We start from the raw sequence: 17,458 nt of genomic DNA on the forward strand, positions 1-17,458 counted from the left end.
GTATTCCAGTCTTGAACTATCCCACAGATCTAATCTCGGTCAGACTGTTCGATATCTGGTGCAAATAGTTGCACTTGAACTATTGAAAAGGTGTGAAATCGTTGGATTAAGATCGAGACATCTGTGCTCCTGGCTCGTCATTTCATGACCTTCTCCCAATTAAGTCACTTAGATACCAATCTTGTCACAACATTTTACAAACTAATTGTAATCATGACATCTCATGTGGGGATATCTCATGTCTTCCCAGCCAATAAACATATTAAGATCACTACTGATTTGGGTGCCATAAACTTGAAAGTAGTCCAGATAAGAATCCAGAAAACCATGAGAGACAACCTAAGTTTTTCGAATTCAACCTGTCGCCACTAAATCCACAAGAAAGAACTAAGGACTAATCAAAAAGTAATGAACCGCCACCCGATTTGACCCCAATTTCGCGCCACACTGTGCCTCAGTGCCCCCGTGCCCTGGTGCCCCAACCACCCAGAACGAAAAAATGAAACAATTCGGAAGGAGAGGGTGTTCGCTTTCTTTTCACCGCCTCTCATTTCACTTGAAGGACACCGGGTGTGGGTCGTTCACGACTTTTCCTTTTTGACTTACATTTGCATTTCATTAGGACACCTTTCATTCTTTTTGACGTTTTCACCGGAAAGAGGAGAAAAACTGGTATTTTTTGGTGATCAGATGGTGTTCAAAACAACTATTTCATTTTGAGTAGTCCCAAATGTTCACGCTGAAACAGCTACATAGCCTCAATAGTCTCAACATTTGCGTTTCCTTTTTGTGCTCCAAATCAAAGTGTTCATATTCGTAGTTCAAATTGAGTCAAGTATTGATTTCGAATATAATTAATTTTCCAAAATTGACCGAATTCACTCGCAAAGATCATTACAACTTTTTTCAGCTCATATACAAAATGGCCAATTTTTTCAATTCTCGAAATTCTCTTTCTCACATATAATTATTCCAAATTTTCGAAACATTTGATTTCTTTTCAATGTATTCCTTCCAAAATCTGACCCAGTTTTCGTGAATTTTTGAAAGCTCCTGACCCATTTTAGTCAGTTAACCATCTGCTATTCTAGTAGTATCCATTAAAATTTTCTTCTCAATAAACCAACAAATCTCAGTATTCTGTCTACACATCATCATCGCTCATTCCTCAGCTCTCACCCTCTTCTTCTTCATAATACCTCCTCATTCGGCGCATAATTAGAGATTCTAGGCTACCAGACAACATCTGCCTTACCCCGGGGGTGCACATGCCTTCAGACATACTGTTTGATCCTGTCTGAGTCTCTTCAAAAACAATGAATCTCTATCCGGGGGGTCAAAGCAACAGATGGAAGAGGAATGATTGCGCGGGAAATGAAGGTGTTTTTTGGCTTCCTGTGGTGCAGGTGGAGACGGTCAGAAACAAACGAAGGGAGCAGGTGGAAAAGGAGCAAATGTTAGATAACCATGAGGGAATGAAGGGTATAAGGAAGTTTAGTCAACAAACCGTAGGATGATCAGAAGTTCGAGAACCGTAACTTTAATATTCCACATACCATATTGGAACCACGTCCAAAGTATCTGAAGAGTCACATGAACTTTTTCTCTTTAATTTTTCGTAAAATACCTTACCTTCCTGCCTCTCTGGTGCTCTTCGTTTAGTTCCGGTTCGAGTTCGTAGCTCTGAAACACTCTCGTCATTATTAAAGTTTACTAGAAATAGAGAGAGGCACGTGTTCACCTTTCTCCTTTTGTTCGGACAGTTTTGCCACGTGCGCGAATCTTGTGCCAATTGCGCAACACCTGTCCTCCGACCCCATGCAGTGCGTCTTATGTCGGCTCAAGAAGAAAAAGAGTCGAACATTTACGAGAGACGAGACAGGAGATTACAGTCTACACAACGGGAGAGGGTGAGATTTCCATCTCTCAAATACGAGGGGCGGACCATCTGGTCCCGAATGTGCCCTCCGGGAACGTTATGTCACTCATTCACACTCTCACAAACACTGTTTGGTGCGCCCAGAGGTTGCGTAAGGGACATGACAGTTATTGATCAACTAGATCTTCCTCTGAAAGGTGTTAATTCCAGTTAGCGGATGGTCAATAACCGGTAAGTTTCACACTATGAATGATTTGCTAAGACATGAACCTTTATATGTAGATGGATTATGTTTCAGCAAACCATTCATGGGCAATACATATTGGACGACGGATACTTCAAGGAGTCGTTTCAATTATATGATCTGAACGGAGCAAACCTGAATTTTCAGAATGTTCTTCTTCTAGTTTTCGCACATAGGTTATATCATTCATTTTTTGAGATAGATTACTGACTGCATTAGAGGTTTTCGAGTCTTAATTTTTGTAGTTTTCTTTTTTTAGAAGGATTTAGTTTGCAGATTGTTATATTTTTCCGCGAACAAAAAAACCGGGGAAAAATTAGTTTTAGGTTCTTTTATGGAGTTATTCATGGTATGTGAAAGTACATATTTCACGAAACGGCGAAAAATGAATTTTTAAATCATATATTTCCCCCATTTTTTAAAAACATTTCTCCACCTATTTTGACAGTTTTTCTACATAGGCATGTCGAAAAATGCAAAAAAGGGAATAAATGCTATTAGACCAACGCTTAACTGAGATTTGTAAAAAATGAGATTTTTCAGCGTCACACAATAGTTGAGTCACAATTTTAATTGTTTCAACTGTTATTAGGTAGAACGTATTAGAAATTATCTGGAAGTAATCTCCGTCTTTTCTGAAATGTTCCTTAATGCTGGCTATATTTCGGCCTCATCGTCTCATTCAATGTTCAGTCTGAAATTCCGATTTTTTTTTTCGCATTTATCCACGTGGCAGATCATCAATTTACTCTCAATTAATTCATCTTCCCTACTCAAATGTCACTACAACATGGCCATTAGAGACGATAATGTTAGAATTTATGTAATCCTGATGAGACCACGGCGAGAAACAAACAAGAGATTTACAGTATCCATACATATGTTTGTCTGAACTCATACCCAAGTGATCATAATGCGCGACGTAATGATCCTTGAACAGTATATGACAGGATTAGATGAGATTTGTATACGTTTTTGAATAGAGTGTGTAGAGGTTAAGGAAGTTAATAAAGACATCATAGTCATTCGATACGGTTCGGTTTAGGAGATCTTACGTAATAAGTTTTAGTTGCATCAGAGACAAACGGACACGCTCTAAGAGGTTTATGATCCTTTGGTAGTGATAGACAAGTACGCGGATCCGCATGGTAGATAAGTTGAGTTATTTGAAAACATACTTTTTGTAGATGATGTGGCTATATACAGGTTTCTAGTTCTGACTTTCGATATCAAGCATTTTGTTCATCTTAAATATCAACTCTTTAACTCGAAGAATTCAAAGTGGACCATGGTGTTAAAACATCTGGTGGGTGTCATTTGGTGCATTCCTCCAGAAAAGTGTAATAACTTTTACAACCAGTCAATCTCTCCCTCCGTTCCAAGACGACTCCTATTTATCACCAGTGAGCTAGAGAAACTTCTGATTCGTTTAGCCCTTTTCGTTAAAACTCACCTGCTTAGTAATATAACAAAATGTTTATTTACCAAAGTCCTCCACAACTACCGATTGCCTTTTCTGTTCTTTTGATTGCGCCGGTAGCTCTATATATTCTTTTTATGTACAGAGAGACGCATGAGACATGACAATTAGGTATTAGATATCTCCCGAGTGGAACAGAAACAGTACGTATGAAGGTATTTGAATGTCGTCTTCATATACGGTTTTTGAATAGAGGACTGAAGGGGAATAGAAGGGGTGGCTCTAATTATATGCGCGTATGTATTATGTATTTGAATTCCGTTAGAAGGACGAGAGGACGGGTGGCAATAACCTTTGACGGGTTAGGACAATAGAGAATTTGAACGGGAAACGGGTGGCAAGATGCACACGGGTGGAAGCTACGAGGGTCCCTAGTAGATTGGCGGGTAACTGTGTCCTCCTTATTAGGTTTCGTCCTTGTTGACACCCACTGAACTGTTGAATTGTCAGGTATAGAGTTCTCAATTAGCCTCAAATCTAGTTTTTAAACATAATTTATTTTCATCCTAGTCGTTTTTCCAAAGCCGTTCATCAAACTCAGAATTCAAAATCCACCGGGGTCTCCCACCATCATCTCTCACCCATAACTCATAAGCACCTGCCATCCGCTGGCCCGAATTCCGGAGCTCTGTCAATCTCTTTTTTACCCCGTCTTTTACTTCTTCTTCTCTTCTCTTCATCATCGCGCACACACATGTTTTATCTTCCATCCGATCATCCTTCAGTAGAATATTCAAATGTTCGTCTTCCTCCTAGGAGCTCTACTGTGCTCCTTACTGCGCGCAGACTGGCTGTCAGCTGTCACCAGTTGTATGCGTCTCTATGATCTTCACACTATCTCGAGCTTCTTATGATAGATTGCATAACTAAGAGCGATGGCGGTAAGGAGGCAGGAAGGAAATCACCCATTTTGTATTCTTTTTGGAGGAGGCTGGCACTAATTTAAAACAAACAAATGGACATAAGGGAGGATCCCAAGAGAATCTGAAATAAGAAGAGTGTAGTCGGTATGCTTAGATTTTGAACAACTTCTGAACCTCTAATAAATTCTGAAACAGCTTCCAGATAATATAAGATTCAAGACTAGATTCTTTGAAAATTCAAATTTGAAGATATTGACAGGCTTCTTCAGGCTTTGTACATCTCATCAAATATGACATAAATCCTTTCTCTAATTCTCCGCCTCTAGCCTATATCCATAAATTCCCATACAACACGGTTCTTTTCAAAATCTCACAGAAACCATCTGCTCATTTCTCTGCTGAGGTTTTGAACGGAACTGAACACGGCTTCGGCACCGCCAAGCACCCCGTCAGAAATGAGAAATTAGTTAGAGAATCGGAGAATTAGAGAGAGGGAGAAGGGGGAGTGGCGCCAGCAGATTTGACCTAGTGGCATTGAAAAATTGCCAGCGCCAAGGGGTGGGAGGTTGGGTGGTGGCCGATTCGTCTTCCAGTTAGCCATGCCTTTTATTTAAGTTCAGATGAATAAGCAAGTCGATTCATGACTTTCTGAAAGATTTTCAGAAGCGTCGTTTGAAATTGAAGCTCCAAAATTTCCAGCTCCAGATTTTAGTTCTTGGATGTAATCGTTCTTATTCCAGTGTTCGAAAGTTCGCCTGTAGGTAACATCCTATTCCGATATAAGCCTTTGGCGGAGGGTCAAGTTTGCAGAACACTATTTTCGCCAGCATATTCTAGCGGGACAAAAAGTACCTAAGCGCAATATTTGTTTGACTATATATGCAAGTTTTCGATTGCCCGATGTTTGGCCAAGAGGTCGCAAATGATAGATAGATTCCTCGAGACACGAAACTGTGAAAAAACATGATTTATTGTTGAGAATTTTTCATAGATCCAGTTGGCGTGCGGACATATTTAGCTTGGTTTCGGTATCGAAAAATTCGAGAAAAACTGAATCACAGGTTTATTAATGTCTTCTAAAAGCGCAGTTACTTCGTTAGTTATAAGTCTATCCTTGTTTGTTTGTAAGTAGCTCATCCAGCTTTTCTCCATCAGACTCCTACGCAATCTTGATTCTATTCAACCCCGTATTTTTCTATATTCATTTGAATACATCTTGTCCGAAACCGGACCATTCCATTCAGGTTGAGGTCAAGAATTGCGCCACTGCAAGTTGCGTCCTTTTCCAAATTGCGCCACCGTCTCCGTACGGGCGGTCTTTTGAATATGAAGCTCACTGGGGTGAACAAGACGTAATACTAATCCGGGTTGAGGGAGCTCCAATGTGAGGTTTTTTGCATCATAAAGGAAAACAGCTGCCTTTTTCATATAAGATTACGTAGAATGCCAGAAGCATCCATCTAATTAAGAAATTGCGTGAACACTGCTTGAGAAAGCTTCAATTATTTTGGAATCATCTTCAAATATTTTGTTTCGGTGAAACTGTTTTTCATCACTAAAATCCTAAACCTCAACTTGTGGCAGGTTGTTGAGTAGCAGTAGCTTCTCCTCAGCTAACATCCACCCATCGTAAATCACTCACCACTATCCCTCATCCTTCCAAAACTTGATGATCCTTAACCAAACTGGTCCATCCCCTATGTACTTTTTATTTGAAACCTCCCATTCCTTCATACTCTCGTTCCTCCCAAATCCCCCGATTCTCTATTCCTCTTCAATCCTCATGCTCTTTTTCTCTTTTCATTTGGGGTCATGATGGTGCAACCACCCTCTCGGACCCTCCTACTTCCCTCCTCCTTCTATCGAGACCGCCCTCCAACCACCCGACTCGTCTCAAGCATTGTTACCTTAGAACCAGCCCTTTTCTCTTTTTTTTTCGTTTCATTTCGTCTATTTATCTACATTTTTATTTTTTTTATCTTTCACTTCCGTCTGATATTCATATCGTTTTTGTTTATTTATTTCAAAAAATATTTTTCAGATAGTTCCAAACACGTGGGCCAGTCCAAGTATTTAACCTCGTCTAGTGTGTATAATATGAATAAATCTTCAATTTTAATTCAACATGTAGCCTCTGCTCCTGCCGGTATCGGTAAGTTTGATTTTTTAATTGGGTTTTTTTAAAGTTACGGAACAAGTTTATGTTAAATTTCCTAATATTTCTGGTTATAATCCTTCTGGTTTTTCTTTAAAATCACTTTTCAAAATTTTATCCAAAAATATTAGCTTATCGTGAAAATATTTTTAAAGTTTTACAGTTTCAGTCCTCATATTTATACCAAATACTGTATTTCGTTCTCAGTATTCAGACATCAATTAGATATAAAATCTGTATTTGCAATCTTAATAATTAGTCAGAAATTTATAAAAAAAATTAGTCTTTAAAAATAAAATTATTGATAGTACTCAATATGTTTTTTTTCGGTTCTAGACATTTGAATCCTTGAATTCTTGATCCTTATCCTGCCTTCTAATCACTTTTTATATCTTTATAACATCTTCAAATAAGATTTTCTCTATATAATCGGGTTATCAGCTAATCAGTTTCTCTTCCTCTCTGAAATTTTCAGTCCCATTTCTACCAACAAGAACCACCTCCTCTCTAATCACGAGGTTTGGGTTAACGAGGGTCCTCTTTCTTTGCATATAGGTTTGTATGTCTAGTCTCTCTCTCCCTCGGAATTCAAATCATTAGGGGCTGATTGCGTATAGCTCTACGCAACCTATCATTGCGTAGGTCCGTTCAAACCCTCGAATGGGTCCTATTGTGTTTCGCTATCTCGAGAGTACTCTCTTCTTTCCATTAGCCTCCTTATGCTGTAGATAGAAATGAACATTTGGTGCCATACGGTTTGATGAAGGAAAGAATGGAAATATTTGACTTACGATGGAAACCTCAAAGACAAATTTTATAATTTCAAACGGTCTCTATCTATTAATCGCCAACGGAGATGAGGAGGGGGCTAACCTAGGTAGCCTTCTACTACTCAAGTAGTTCACGGCCTTGGATTCGGGTGTCAGATAAGCGGAAGTCTTCTTCTTTTAGGCCTTCTCCTCCTCATCCATCAGTAAACCGACGGTTGTAAAATCAAACCGAAAAAGAGATTTCGACCACTAATAAAACTGGAGAAGAGGGGTCACGGACTCTTAATTTGAGTGGGAAAAACGAAGGTTTGGAGCGTGCTCAAATTTCGGGAAAAAACTGTAAAATGGGTATTTTGCAAAGTTTGATGGTGTCTCAAGTCAGAAATGAAGCTCTAGTAACTAAAAAATGATAAAAGTTAGTAAATTTCTGGAAATTTTTGAATTCAAAACTCAAATTCCAGTTTTTCACAAATTCTCGTAATTGTCAATTGTTAGTCATTCAAAATTCTCTCGTTCAATTCCTTTGATAATTCTCATTCAATTTCTACATTTCCTTCTCATAACCATAAACTCGTCATGAGAAAAAAGAAACCTACTCGTAGAATCTTCCGAAACATTATTAACTCTCCATAGTTTTACAGCTGACACATACCGTGAGAGACTTCTCTCAATGAATACTGTACCACTTTTCTTCTTTAAATTTCTTACCAAAACATAATCTGCACTTCAATCTGACCTCTTTCTGTCGTCTCTTTTTGAAGTAAGGGATGGGTCTGAGAAGACGTGGAAGGGGAGGGATCTAAATCTAAAGTTTGTACAAGTAAGGTGAGAAAATTGGGTAATTGACTTTTGAATTGACACGGTGGTGAAAAAGATAGGCATCGACAAGTTGACAAATTGCCATGTCGAGCAGCCTGGTACCAAGGTTCTCCGACGATGGAAATGACAGTGTTCCTCTCTTTTCTTGATACCGAAGAAGTAAATTCAAATTTATGTTCTGTTATGTTTACTTTTCGTTCCTTTTTCTCCTTACCTGCTGTCCTTCGGGTCAAAAAGATACTTAGCTTCTTAGAAACGGAAATTATAAACATATCCGTCTGGGATCGACACCTTCTAATATAAACAAATGGTTCAAATTATTCGAATGTAAGCAGGCGGCCACTGGCATGGATAGCTCAGATAGTATCGGATAGTTCTCGCGTCTCATTTAGTAGGTGTCCAATTACATGACCGGTTACAAGAGGTCAAATACTTTGATACTGTATCGTCCCCCCTTCTCACTCATCCCCTCTGCTTCTTTGTCAGAAGACACCCACCTGTCGTCGTTTCTATTTCTCGTTTTTTTTTGTCTTGACACTTTTTTTGTTTTGAATTCCAATTTGCAATCTCGATCTTTTTCTGCATTCCGTACCACCAAAAAAGTGTCCTCGAGTCCAGGTGTCCTTCCTTTCTCGCTAGGCTTTTTTCTGTCTGGTCTCGTCCATTTCCATTTACATCCAACCCTCCACGAGACTATTCAAATTCCATCGCACACTAATGTATAGGTATTGCTAGTCCCTCTTCGGATAACACCTGGCGCACTCTTTGGAAAGGAGTGAACACGACAGCCGGCTCTTCTTATATTGCACATCGGGGCTTCGTTACGTCGGATTGCATTTGAATTGATGGGAAAATGAATGGAAAGGATTCGGGGATCGAAAACAGGGTCTTGAAGCGGAAACCGATGGTTTCTAATTGATTGTTTAAGACTCGAGATGCGAAAGCGCAAACAATATCTCAGAACAATCCGTCATTTGTAGGTCTAAGTTCTAGCTTCAAGATAATGACTAGCTCAAAATCTGGAACTGATGCTTCACTGAAATTACTATTTTAGAGGGGCACTTCATTTTGGATTCCAGAAAACAAAGGTGTCCATTTCTTCAGTAGTAAGCTTCTTTTTCTATATCCCTCGAATATTTCTCTATCGGTCTCTCCCTAAACTCTACCCAAAGTTTCCCCCGAACAGCCCACCCCCTTCGATTCTCCACCTTCCTCTTGCTGGTTCCCTTGCGCAACTATTTTCCACTTCAATTTCCTACCGGGCTCCCATCGAATTCAAAGGATTCTAGCCAATTTCATATACCATTAAATTTCAAAAATATATTAGAACTGATTCCTCTTTACACAAAAGCTCTTCAGTTCGCCCGCTCAGAGGTTACGACCGGTCGAGTTGCGCAACAGTGACCCTAAGTTTACAAAAACTTTCTGCTAGACGTTTCTATTTTATATCTTTGATATATGTATCGCGTTTCTGATTTATCTGCTACTTTTGCCTTTCTCTAGTCTTTCAAACGATTTCTTGGTCATTCCCTTGTTTGTATTTTCCAGCTGTGTTAGATTGTCTACAGTGTTAAAACAAGACCGACGGCAAATAGAGTTGAGAATTCGAATAGGGGTGCTGACGGGATCTGACAATTCCAGTAGAGAACAACAATAAAATTGTCGAGATTTGGATCTAAATATACAACTGTTTTATGGCATCTTTTGTTCTCATCTTCACATAATTAACTAACGGAAGTCGGTACGTGATATTCAGATGGACAGAGTCGTAAAACAGATGATCATATAATCTCTGGGACAGTATTGAGTCTAGAACTCCCCACTCCTCTCATCCTCCCCCTCATTCTTCTCTTTCTTCATTGTCGTCTTTCGAGTTTTTTTCTTATTTTACCCTGTATCTTCTTTTTCTCCCAATTACCTCATCCTGTGACAGTTGATTCAGATATAAGATCTAGTCGGTGCTCTTCAAAAACATGTCTACAGTACTACAGAGCTATTGGCTGATGAATATCTGCGTGATGGTTCATTGCGAAACTAGATTTTCTGAAATAAGTTATCACAGTATTCTAGGCATTCTTTTAGGCGGCACCTACATTTTCTTCTCAAATTTTGGAAAAGTAACAAAGTCATTATTCCGTTTCTGTTATTTTGAAACACTAAAAATCGGAGAAAATATTTTTGGACCGTGGCGAAACCCAGCTAAAAAAATGAGCGTGCGCCTTTAAAGGTTACGGTACTTGCCGATTTCTGGCTTTGCAAAATTTATGAAATACTTTTGATGACAAAATTAAATATTTTTAATGTAAAATTTTGATTAAAATATGTGAAAACTCCGATCTAAAGTGAGAGAAATTCGCAAGAAGTTGTGTACCTGCATAATCGGATTTCGTAGAGATCTCTCGTAAGTTTTTGGCGAATGAATTTTTAACTCGAAATGCGGAAATCGTTTAAAAAAAATCTCGATATCCCATGATAAGTTCTAATTTTGTGCACATTTCCCGCGCCATTTTTTTGATTAATCATTGCCGTCCTGTATGATGGTAAGATATCCCAGAGGTTAAAAAACTGTTCATGGTCGCCATATGTTCTCTTTTTATCTTCTTGACGTGTCGATAGTGGTCATTGTAAATCGATGAGCAAATATAGTCTTGTAAAAGAGAATTTTCTAGAGAAAGTGAATTTTAAAGGATTCGTCGAAAAGCGCATGAACAACAGAAGTTGGAGATTACCGCCGAAAACTATGACCATTTTCTGTGTTCTAGTTTTTTACTCGTCTGTCGTATTCATTTTTGTATGATTGCTAATAATCATCAGTCAGATTCTATCAAAATTCTATCGACGTTTTTACTATCGAATCGCTAAGATTCTTAGATTTCTTCTTTCTCAGCCCATCTAATCAACCAGTTCTCTTCCATTCACAGTCGATGTAATCTGCCAATTCCAATATTGTCTCTACTGCGTTTCTTCCCAGAGGGAACCATCTCTTGGGAAAAAGTGGGTGGGCTCATGTGTGACTGATCCGCCCATGAGGCTGACCAACCTACATACTTTTCGTAGCCTGATGTCTTCTTCGATTTCAACGCTTCAATTCTTCATGATCATTTACAAAATGTTACAGAGATGATGGTGACCGACGATGATTCGACGTCTCGCGATTCAGGAATCTGCGAATTGATGGACGAGAACGCTCCGGTGTGCTTCTCATCTCTCACTGGGACGGTAAGAGTGGCACCGTCACACGTGATAAACAAAGTAATAAATCATTTCAGAGCTATCAAGTCGATGAACCGATGGAAGTCGACGACGAACCAGATGTGACTAAACCTCAGAAGAAGGTCCCTTTGAGGTGAGAACAGATGGCGAACCCCATCAAAAGAGAACAAGTCTAACCTTGCTCCTGGGATAAAGTGATGGTGGTGCGAACGTATTCAAAGACAGTGCAAAGTTTCACAGCCCACATAGAAGTACTATGTGAGAAGTATTAGAAGTATCGCTTTGATTGCTTTTTTCAGAATTGAAAATGAAAAAAGACAAATGCAGATTCTACTCAAAAAATAAAAAATGGCACGGTCTCACAGCGATGAGTGCTCATGTTTACAAGTGTTTCAGTAGTTTTCCATAACGCTTTGCTTTGAAACAACCTCCGGGCTCAATTTAATTTCGAACAGAAAGTATGAAAATTGGAAAATTGGAAAAACGGAAATTTTTATTAAAACGTCTGAAGAAAATTGAGCATGATGACGTTATTTTCTGTACCTTCTTTTGGAAACCAATTTTGATGTAGTAAAGTTATATTTAACCTAGAAATCGCTTTTTAATTTATTCTGCAATTCATTATTTTCGATCTCCCGATCTTGCGCTAACTTCACTACCGCGTTTTTCGTTATCCGGCCGCATCTGTCAAAAATTTGACATCTCCCGCCGCTGAAATTTAGTCAGCTCAAGTTTGCTCTAGAATTTCCTATAGAATTTCTATTCATGTCTGTTTACTACAAAAATGTGATTTTTATTCTTAAAATTCATCAAATAAAATATTTTCAGAAGGCAAAAAAGCTGCCAAATTCGTCTTTTCGACGAATTGCCCACCACACCAACCCTGCCTCGTTTCCCATCCGGCGCGCTCACTCTCCGCGATTCCAATTTACAAGATCCTTTCAATCGGAAAAGAATGTCAGACGATGCTGACTATGGACGAGTGAATAAAATCGTGAAAAGTGGGCCGCCGTATGATCACTATCATCTGGAATCGTCATTAGAGATTCCAGACGAAGAAGAAACGTCGAAAGAGGCGTTAAATGATGAAATTATTGAAGTTGAAGGACGACAATACCCTTCCGATACACCTTTTGCCGTACCAATGGCACATGCAAAGAGAAAGAAAAAGTTGGCTCTCACCCATTACAATACCGATCCTATGATGAATCTGAATGGGGAAGAGGACGACGATGAGGAAGTCGATAATGATGACCAGAAAGTCGACTACCATCTTGTAACGACAGGGTCCAGATGCTCATCTTCATTCCGTCGAATCCCTTATCAAACATTAATGGGACTATTGAGAGAAATGTCGGATGAGGATTTCAAGTCGAAGTATCTTCTCGTCGATTGTCGATACCCGTTCGAGTATGAAAAGGGACACATCAAGGTAATCACCACTTGCTCTCTTATTTTCTCGAAAATGTAAAACTGTTATTTTTCAGCATGCTGTAAACTACTACAATCCAGAAAACGTGCAATCTCTGTTTTATGGAGAGGGGAACGATCAACTTCATAGCAAAATTCCAATCTTCTACTGTGAATTCTCTCAGAAGCGCGGACCCTCCATGGCAAATGCTCTCCGTAGAATTGATCGCCAAATTAATGAGAGCAAGTATCCTCTATGTCACTACAAGGAAATGTATGTGCTCGACAAAGGATACAGAGAATTCTTCCAGTCGGTCGGGAAACTGGTTGAAAAGAGACAGGTAAGAAAATTGATTTGTTGTTGTTCTCGCAGTTCTGCGTCAACTCAAGTTTGTGAAAACAATTAACTTAAAAATGAATCATAAAATATAATCGAATTTTCAGGAGTTCTTCTCTCCTGAATACGAATACGTCGAAATGAGTGACAATAGATATGCCTGTGAACTCAAAAAGTATTCGTTTCACAAAAGATATGCTCCTGGATTCTCGGTTTTCCGCTCTGTTTCGGACACTTCCAACATTTGTCCTCAAAAACTCCAAGAAGCCTCCACTTCTGAAATGATTGAAGAAGAAGTAGAAGTAGAAGGAGATGAGGAGAACACTGCTCGACGATCTTCTCCACCCCCGTCTCAAGAAATCCAGCTGCAGCAACATCAAGTGATCAACACAACACCTGGGATTCCACGAATGGGGCTTCGTACAGCCTCCGCTAGGCAATTATTTGTGGATCATGCGGACTCCCCCACGAATTATGATAGAAACGTGGAAGCCATTGCAGAGCGATCTCCGCCCACTGTAAAAACGCCTTGTTCAAGAATTGACTTTGGTCATTCATAGCATTGTGCCATTCTCTCTCCCTCCCTTCGCTCTTTCATCGGCTCTCTCTCTATGTCTCTCCGATCCACGAACTATCTCTCATTCTGTTCGACGTTGATTCCTGTCTCTCTTGTCCTCTCTTTAATCACAAACTGGTCTGGTTCTTGCGGTTTAACACCCCAATCCCCGTGTGTTTTCCCCCTCGTTGTCCCCTGGGTTAGGATGGGTATGGGCTAGAACACACTTATTATATAACAAAACACTAGGCGTTGACGTACCTCCCCCTTTAATATAACCTGTGCTCAAACCAAATGAACTTAGATTCTAAAAAAGACTAGATTTTCGACTGTCCAATTTTTCTTTCGATGTCACCCCTATTGACAATTTAATTGACTGTAACTTTTTCATGTGCAATATTCTCCACTTTCTATGTACCATTTTTATCCCCTTTTTACTACCAAAGATTGCTTGTTCCAAAATTTTACAGTCAATTAGAATTGATCTTGAAATTTCTGTAATTTGTTATCTAATTTGAAATATACTCACCTAATATCGAACTATTCATCCACTATTTCCACTAAAAACAGTTATGTTTGCAATCAAATAAAAAAAACATTCTTAATTTTCCTGTCTTGTCTTCCCAATTTCAGATTTTCAGACCAATGACCATCACTTGTTTTTCTTCCTTTCTTCGGTGTGTTTTCTTCTTTTCTCTCGGCGAAAGATGACCGGATGATAAAGAATTGATATCAGAAGTTCCAGTTTTTCGGTGTCACTATAAAATGGACCTGACTGATTACTAAAAAATACAATTCGAAAATAAAAATGAAAATATTTCTTATTCTCCTGGTATCGTTGCTCGCACTGATCTCTGCGAAACCTCATCCTGGATATGGAAGACCTTCGTATGGTGGTGGTGAGTTGAAATCAGTTTTGATTGGTGTTGCGTATCTGCTTTAGAATAACTTCTTCCAGTGATTGATAATTGAAAAATATATGGCTCAGAATCCTACGTGTGATGAATTGAAACTCCCGAAACGAACACTTTTCCAATTTCTAAATTTCAGGTGACTTCGGTGGTGGAGGGGATAGCGGTGGTCAATGGGGATCTCAATCATCATCATTCCAACAAAGTCAAAGTTCCGGTGGATTTCAGAACAGTAATGGCGGATTCAACGGAGGAGGAATGGGACCAGGTGGAGGTGGTGGCTGGGGAAGATGATACAAGATTTTACTACTGAAAAATTGATAAATGTCTGAAATAAAGCATTCACATTCGAATACTTTTCTGATTTAAATACGGTATTGCAGGAAGAGTTTAGATACCAGCTGAAAAATCTAAAAGTTTATGCATAGGGCTACTGCAAAAGAAATTGACCCTCAACTCTCAAAAACCACAAAAAAAATTAATTAAGAGTTTTATAAAATAATTGAGAAAAAAGTAAGGTTTATATGTGCACGAGAATTCTTCTTTATGGAGTGATGATACGATCAACTGTTTGTTCCACTGTCTTCTATTGCCGAAACAGTTAAAGTACTAATCGACTGAATTGCCTCTACGTTATAGTTTCCACTGGTAATGCTTCTGGTACTCTGCATAATCATTCCGATTGCATGATGACTTCTTGTAACAATTGGAAATGAGTCAACCAATTCTTGCAGGGCATCATTCGCTTTCGTAACTTTTTTGAACAGTTTTGGAGATTCATCAATTGGAGATTCACCCAAGGATGCTTGGAATCTCGTTGTCGCTTTCGAAAGTTTCGAAACAGCAGCTTTTATCTCTTTTGCTATTTGTTGACATTTCACGGCGTTTGGATTGGCACTTTCCTGTTGATCAAGGATTGAACTCGCAGACATTTCGAGATGCATGATTTTGTTTGGAACAGTCTGCTGGAGCAAAACCTAAAATTCAGTAACTTAATGAAAAAACTGCCGGTACTACACTATAATTGAATACCTTAAGAGCATTTATATCTTTTGGTTGTGCTTCTTTGTCTTTCTTCAGAGCATATGCATATTTACCCATTCCATTAATAGCACTTGACACTTCCAGTCCACAACGTTTTGTATTCGAAACAGCATCAATGAAATGGCTCTCCTTCACATCTTTCTCTCCTTCGATTGCTATATTTATTCTGTCCGCCTCAAACATCTTCTGACTGATAGCCATTCTTTCAGTATGTTTGAGCTTATTAGCCTCTCGTTCCAACATGATTTCCGAGGTTTCCTTGTGACGCTTCTCGAGTTCAAGTGCATGACGTTCGGATGTTTCTAGCTTTTTTTCGTGGTAATGCTTACTTTCATCATGAATCTTTTGTTGAATTTGTTCATTCTGAAAACAATTGTTATGTTGAATGTGTTATGAGATTCATATTGAGTTTAACAGAATTAAAAGCAGTTTTTACGGCCTTATTGAGAAATAGTCACTCACTTTTTCTTTCAACTTAATCACTTTTTCTTCCGCATTTTTTTCGGTTTCAGCAATTCGATTCTGTGTTCTTGTCAATTGATTTTGATGGTCCAATGTCTTATTTGTGATCTCCGACTGATTGATATTTCTTTGCTTATCAAGAGCATCATTACCATCTCTGATAGCTGCTCTCACTCTTTCTTCGTTATCTCGTTGGATTTGATCTGTTCTAGCTCGATTAGCTTCTTGAGTTTTTCTCGCCATTTCCAGTACATTCTGGAAAATAGAACACATAATAAATAGATTTTATTTCAGTTTCCTACAAACCTTTTCTCTTTCAGCAAACTCTCTATCAGCCGCATCCAATCTTTCTTCTTCCCGTCGTCTGAGTGCAGCTCGTTCTTCATTTTGTTTTCTTTGTAATTCTTGAAATGCTAGAAGTTGACTTTGTTGCTGAGCTGCTTGATTCAATTGGTGAGCTTGAATATCCGCAGCTTGTTGTTGAAAGTCTTCTTTGCTTCCATCCTGCTTAAAATTACATGACAACCTATTTCAATACTGTTTTTATTATATTTTTCTTCAAATGTTCTACGGGAACATTTGGAAAGAGTTTTCAGATAGGTAAAACTAAAACTAGTTATTTTGAATTCAAGAAAAATGAATAAACTTACTCCCATTATTGCAGTGAATTGATCTTGTTGAATCTGAAGAAATGAAAGCTCAATTGGAGACAAGAAAAAAAGAAACGAAGTATTTTAATGATGAGCAAAGAATAGAAGTGGAGAGAAAGAGACGCCAACACTTACTGTTAGCAATAGTTTTTGGTCAGTGTGTGAGGAAAAAAGATGTTATGAAAAGAATGGGAAGAATTCATTCAGAAACGAAATACAATTGAAATTTAACTAAAATTCAGAAACATGTGAACATTTTCTGTGAAATTGGAATTCAAAAAGTTAGAAAAACCTACTCGATTCTCCTATTCAATCGCCTTTTTATATTGAGAAATTAAGAATGAGGAAGCGTGAGGAAGAGAAAATGACCTGACAAACAACTGTTTGTTCTTCCCCTTCAATTGCAACAAACAAGTGTAACTACTGATAAGAATCTGGAAGAATATTCTGAGGAAAATTCCACATCAACTCCGAAAGTTTCGAAATTAGTTGGTGCAGTTTCAGCAGCATACTTTCAGGATCATCAACGAGGCTGCTTCGTGCTATTTTGGCAATAATCTTCTGAAGTTTGCAAAATATTTTGATTCTTTCAAAAATACTACGTCGAAATAAAATAAATTGACAAACAATATCCGATTCTACAGTTATATGTCATTCACAGGAAC

General features: G+C 38.6%; 3 protein-coding genes across 3 annotated transcripts; 2 read left to right on the top strand and 1 right to left on the bottom strand.

Moving 5' to 3' along the window:
* Window positions 1–11,330: 11,330 nt before the first annotated feature.
* Window positions 11,331–13,730, top strand: GCK72_019031 (uncharacterized protein; the record flags this gene model as incomplete). Its single annotated transcript, XM_003115771.2, has 5 exons — window positions 11,331–11,429; window positions 11,480–11,556; window positions 12,252–12,855; window positions 12,911–13,174; window positions 13,278–13,730. 5 exons carry the CDS (start codon window positions 11,331–11,333, stop codon window positions 13,728–13,730), a joined length of 1,497 nt encoding a protein of 498 aa, XP_003115819.2.
* An 804-nt stretch (window positions 13,731–14,534) lies between these two features.
* Window positions 14,535–14,931, top strand: GCK72_019032 (uncharacterized protein; the record flags this gene model as incomplete). Its single annotated transcript, XM_003115610.1, has 2 exons — window positions 14,535–14,625; window positions 14,777–14,931. 2 exons carry the CDS (start codon window positions 14,535–14,537, stop codon window positions 14,929–14,931), a joined length of 246 nt encoding a protein of 81 aa, XP_003115658.1.
* A 269-nt stretch (window positions 14,932–15,200) lies between these two features.
* On the bottom strand, window positions 15,201–16,799 carry GCK72_019033 (uncharacterized protein; the record flags this gene model as incomplete). Its single annotated transcript, XM_053732852.1, has 5 exons — window positions 15,201–15,614; window positions 15,670–16,044; window positions 16,144–16,398; window positions 16,450–16,650; window positions 16,794–16,799. 5 exons carry the CDS (start codon window positions 16,797–16,799, stop codon window positions 15,201–15,203), a joined length of 1,251 nt encoding a protein of 416 aa, XP_053581765.1.
* Between the last annotated feature and the right edge of the window lie 659 nt (window positions 16,800–17,458).

This window comes from Caenorhabditis remanei, chromosome V, assembly GCF_010183535.1.
Source record: "Caenorhabditis remanei strain PX506 chromosome V, whole genome shotgun sequence".
NCBI classification, from domain to species: domain Eukaryota; kingdom Metazoa; phylum Nematoda; class Chromadorea; order Rhabditida; family Rhabditidae; genus Caenorhabditis; species Caenorhabditis remanei.